The 6,000-nt window shown below is 38.0% G+C and overlaps 1 protein-coding gene across 1 annotated transcript in view; it reads left to right on the top strand.

The window, feature by feature from the left end:
• The first annotated feature begins 1,123 nt into the window (after positions 1–1,123).
• The window catches only part of LOC120529556 (solute carrier family 22 member 23), a 218,734-nt gene continuing 213,857 nt past the window's right edge, over positions 1,124–6,000 (top strand). The window contains exon 1 of the mRNA XM_039753451.1: positions 1,124–2,175. Coding sequence (XP_039609385.1) covers positions 1,753–2,175 — 423 coding nt within the window. The 5' untranslated portion in view covers positions 1,124–1,752. The remainder of the gene's footprint in view (positions 2,176–6,000) is intronic.

Below are 6,000 nucleotides of genomic sequence, written 5' to 3'. Positions count from 1 at the left end.
GGTATGGGATTTGTAAAAGCAGTGTTAATGCTTGTGATGCGACATCTATTGGAACGACAAATGCAATGCATTTAATTACTACAACTGTTTGTGGTGCATCATCTGTTGATAAGACAGAGTCATAGCAACTGAACATATACAAAGACACACAGGCACATCCTTTTTATTAATGTGGAAGACAGTATCATTTAAAGTAGTTTTCTTGTACATAGTGGTGAAGGTACATGATAATTGCAAAACACTATTGTTAAAAGAATAGGAATACAGTATACTGTACTGTAGCAGAACAATATTAAGAGCAGACAGAAAAACAAAGGTTTAAAAAACTATACTCACACACAATGTTATAAAGCGTGAGTTGCATTAATGCCTGCAAATTGCATTTCCCGCTAAAATATATTGCCAAATTATACCTTTAAAATTCATGTAAATTTTCCAGCAAGAAAAACATGATTAAGCAGATTTGCAAGTGCATCCCCTGAACAAGAAGAACAACATATTAGACGTATAACAGTACACTATTGTCTAAATATTTTAGCAACACATAAGTTAAATAAATAAATTTATTTAAAAATAACAATAAATAAATAGCCTAGAGGGCTGCATTGAAAAGACAAAGTCACCATCATCTGATGACACAAGCAGATCCACAATACCAACGCTGTCATGAGATCTGTGTTAATGGCAAGACAGTAATGTAATTATTATATGTTTCTGACGTTATCGGTTTACTCTTATCATCTACTTGCTAAAATAATGTAATTCTAAATACGAATAGCAGAACATCTAGTTAGTACTACAGGAGTACAGTGCTTGAATTACCATTAAAATCATAAGCCAAATAAACAAACAAGTAATGTGACCCCAAATAAATAAACGACTCAAACTATTGTAATGGTTCCCATGTTTTAAACGTGCTCTTTCCCTGCAATAAACTGTTTACTTTCCACATGCTCTCTATGAAGACACAGATCGCATGCACCCATGCGGCAAGCTGCTTTTGTTGGTTTTCTAACAGTACCACCCAATCGAGTGCAGTTCGCTGATATTGCCGTCCGCACTGGGAGCGCCCTTTCCAATCGCAGAGCCTCCTGACTCAAGAGGGCGGGAGCGAGGGCATGTGAGCGAGCGAGAGAGAGAGAGAGAGAGAGAGATCTTTTGCTGTGGTCTGAGCAACAATCTGCACCTAGTCATGCGTTTGTAAACATGCCGGCTGCGGCTGAAGAAAAATGCGTGGATCGCCTCCGAGGTCCACGATCCCGGATGTGATGGTATGTAGAATACCTCAACCCCCACCAAGGATGCTGAACGAGCCGCTAAAAGGTCCCAACGCGGACAGGTGTGTTACCTGTAGCTCATACTGGAAAGGGGCCGGGTTTGAAGCTTCGGGATTTGGTTCTTCCGGAAAGAATGCCCAGACCGGTTTGTCAGAATTCTTGGCGACTGTTTCCCTTTCGCTGAAAGAATACCTGTCATTAAAACGGGGGCTTTAACACTCACCGCGGGGATGACAGAGGAACACTCTTTGGTTTCGGTCGCAAATCAGCATTTTATCAGTGAAACCCATTCTTAAGTGGTGTTTCGTACCGCGTGAACTTTTGTCAATTTGAAGACGATTCAGCACTACCCATTGCTATTGTTACCGCTCCAGAGTGGTTATGTTGAATGTGAATTCCACGTAACTGCTTGTCTTCCTGGATTTTCGCTTCTATACGACGGTGCGACATTCAGAAGGACAGTACACCCGACACAATGGCTGGGAACAGGCTTAGCACGGACGACCATCACCCCGAAAACGGCTATGTTTCCAGTGAGGCAGCTTCGCCGGCGGTACTTCGGGATTTTGACGGTTCTGTCCTGCCTTTCCTAGGAGGACTGGGGAAATTTCAAAAACAACTGATCCTACTGACCTGGATCCCCGCCCTTTTTATTTGCTTTAGCCAGTTTTCGGATAATTTTTTATTAGCACAACCTGATTATGTTTGTAAATATAATACACCGATCAAGAACAATGTGACTGAAAGCGCAGTTTCACCGCCGATCGCTACTGACGGCGTTGGCACCACGCAGTACTTTAAAGCCAACCACAGCGAAGATGAACTGAACAACCCGTGCAGCTGTACGGAGTGGAACTATACGCTTCATACAGGACTGGTGCAAAACGTGGTCACAAAGGTAAGACAAAGACGCCCGCATACTCACAAAAGCATGACTATAATGTCTACTACAAATTTAACATAACAACTACTTTACTTTCTTTTTTGGGTTACAAGTAAGCAAGCGAATTGGTTAATTTTGAATACCTGATCACGTTTTATTTTATGTAGCAATCGTTCCAGCGTAAATATTTTCTTGTTTTGTCTTTCGCCTCTCCTTTTTAACCGTCGATAACACTCCTGCAGTTTTGTGGGTTGGGCTGAGTGATGCCGAGATCTCCCAAAAATTGCGCGGTAGTTGCCAATTTCTAACACTTAGAGATGTACAGTAGGATTTTATCAGACCGCACACAAGTGTGATTTGAACTCTAAACATCCATAGGTCACTTTTGGCGGAGCAAATCGACCGTAACAGGGTGCACTTAACATTCATTCGTGTGCATCTTACACCCAGTGAAATAACGGTGTTGGTTTACTCCTCTATTTGCACTGAATGGCCGCCTTCATTTTGGTTGCAGGTCTTGGTTAAATTTCGATTCAGTTTGCCCATATGAGGAAAGATACTTGCAGAAACCGATAATCAATGAATGGGATCGGACAGTGTAGCTATTCATGAAAGAAAAAAAAAATCAAATTGCACAGAATTTTCAAGAATGTAAGGAACAGGGTTACCAGGAATTGTTAGGCAGTAACACTCTGCGTCACCATACCACCCAGCTATAACTCGCTGGCATAACACAGATTCATTTTATCATAGCACCTTAATGGTTTCATCCATGTTTATAAACGGTAATAAAAACTGCAATTGCTATTAATATATATTAATACTATATATAATATACAGTATGTATATACTGTGCATGTGTGTGTATATATAACTGTCTCTCTGTGTATATGTATGTATGTATGTGTATGTATGTATATATATATGTATATATGTATATATATATATATGTGTATATATATATATATATATATATGTGTATATATGTATATATATGATATATATATATATATATATATATATATATATATATGTATGTATGTATGTATGTGTGTGTGTGTGTGTATGTATGTATGTATGTATGTATGTGTGTGTATACTGTGCTATATTTTGATTGTTTAATGACATACTTGTGGATTTTTTCCCCTTTTAGTTAGTTATTTAGTTTTGGTTTGCATCATCAGGCTTCCTTGTGCTACTCCAGTAATGAGCAGATTATCCACATAACTGATATCTGTTTAAAACATGTTTTTACCAGGGCTGTCTGTACATTGTTATCCTTGACAGTAATTTTATATTTATTATTAAAATAAAAAGAAAACATCTGGGAATACATTGCAAATGCCATTAAAATACAGTAAATGTCAAAAAACATACCTTTTGGAGATAAAAAGTTGGGGGTAGACTCCAGCTGAGTAAAAATGCATTCTTACTATTAGCTGAGACACTTTCTCATCATATGTCAGCTGTATCTGTTTTTGAACCTGCACAGTGATGGAGGCTGTTTCAGCAGGATCAATAGGAGAGCTGGAACCAGGACATGAACATGGTGTCAGTCTTTTAAAGGGTGCTTTAACTTGGACGAGGCAAAGTCAATGACTACCTTAAACTGAACATCTTTGAGATATGCATCTGTCAAACTAAAATAAACTTTCTGCAGATAAACCCTAAGCAGAGCCAAGGTAGAAGTGTAAATTTCAGATAAAAGATGACTGGGCCAGAATTCGGACCACGTCTTGTGAGGATCACAGTAGTAAGCTCTCAGGCCCCCAAATGCTAGCCAGCATGGTACTGATCTGTTACTATTCAGTTTTTAACATCTTCCTATATGACTGACTGAAGAATGCGCATATATAATTGGCTGATTCTGTCTTCCTGTCTGTCTGTCTGCTTTAGTTTAAATTGACATTCAATTTTCCAAAGCTTTATAATATCAACTTGCACACCATTGTTCGTACTTTAAGGTTAATGGTTCATTACAGGGAATAAGCAAGTTTTAAACCTAGGAGCCATTACAGTACAATAGTTTGAATCACTTATTTATTTGAGAAAATACGTTTTGTTTTTGGCTTGTGATGTTTAATGTAGAAATGAAGGGGATGTCTTAAGAGAAGTCTGTTTACTCCTGTAATGCTCACAGGGTGTTCTGTGATTCATACTCAGAATTACTTTCATTTAGCAAGTACATCATAAGATGAGACTCAGAATGAGAGACACACACATACAGTAATTATTACATTACTATCTAGCCATGAACAAAGATCTCATGGCAATGTTGGTACTGTGGGTCTTGTGGTCTCATCAGTCGATGGTGACCTTGTCATTTCAATGTTGTACTCTGGGCCAGTTTTTACTTGCCTTTTTCTTTGGTATGTGCTGCTACTTTTAACATTAAATTTGTTTGCACACACATCTGCAGAATTAAGTTTCTGTTGCTGAAAAATGAATGATAGAATTTGGAGGTGAATTTAGCAGGAAGTGCAATTTGCAGGTGTTAATGCAAGTCGCACATTATAAAATTGTGTGTGTGTATAGTTTTTAAGCCTTTGCTTTTCATTCTTCTTTTAATAATTTTTGTACTGTATCCCTCTTCCATCTACCAATAATTGTTTGCCATCATGGATGTCAAGCAGCTTCCTTTCTTACATACAGTACTTATTTTCTTTCTTTTCTAGTGAGAAGTCAAGCAAAATTACACTTTTTCTAAAAAGACACACAGTACCATATTAAATGCCACACTGATCTGCATAGCACCATAAGGTGTGCAAAAACTGTTGTTTTATTGTATCTGCCTACTTCCTAATCATGCGAATATGAATGAAGTTGTAGTTCACTGAAAAAATAGGAATGACAAGTGAAAAATAAGCTGCATGCTAAAACATACCAGTCTATCACAATTGGCCTCTTAAATGTAGTACATTTCCTTGCTTCTAGATAAACATTATATATTTGTATACCTACTGTATGTGAAGCTTTTTTGAACAGCAGTTACTGTGGTTCTCATGCTCTTTTCGTGATTTTTTTTTGTTGGGTACCTCTGTTTCACTGTGACATTAGAAAAGAGTATGCTTTAATTGGCTTTTTAAGCCCCATATGGTGTATTGTACATTGTCTCTGCCTTCAAGTATCCCATCATTTATGGTTGCACCTGCTGGGAAAGGCTAAGGATCTCAGACTCTGATATGGATTAAGTGAGTTTGAGAATGTTTTATAGTAATGTACAGGTAGGTCTTTGTTTTTATACAGAGTTATTGAAAAAAATGCAGAGATTTCAAAATGTTTTATCTGTTTAAATGAACAAAAATAAGTTATCTTTCTTGAAAAGTTAGAAGAAAACCAAACCTCTCAGATAATACCTTTTAATAGGTTTCACTGAGCACTAATTTATAGCTTTATAAGCAGTGATGTTGCTAAAATTCTCTGAGCTACTACTACTGGGAAATGATGTGCGAGTCATATGGGGAATTGTCTGCAGCTTATCATCAGCAAAACCAATGAACTGGTTATTGACTTTCACTGCACTACAGAGCCTTTATGACCAGTCCCTATTTAGGGAGTAGATCTGCTACAAGATCGGGGGGGGGGTGGGGGTTCGGTCCTCATCAAGGCTGAACTGTTCTCATAACACAGAGGAACTATAAGAAAGAGCAGAACAAACTCTTTTTATTAGAAAACTTCCCTTACGTTAATGTGATTTCCTACACCGTGGTGTGCTGGGCCAGTAACACTTCAAGAAGTGCCCCTCCAATCAACAATCTAATTTAAAAGGCAGGCTCAGTTATGGGGTGAACTTTCAACTGGAGTTGGTACTGAAGGAGAGAATGAAAACAAAACTGAGTG

The sequence above is a fragment of the Polypterus senegalus genome, chromosome 5 (assembly GCF_016835505.1).
Source record: "Polypterus senegalus isolate Bchr_013 chromosome 5, ASM1683550v1, whole genome shotgun sequence".
NCBI lineage: Eukaryota > Metazoa > Chordata > Cladistia > Polypteriformes > Polypteridae > Polypterus > Polypterus senegalus.
Note: the sequence above shows the minus strand (reverse complement) of the source record. Positions and strands in the feature narration are given on the sequence as shown.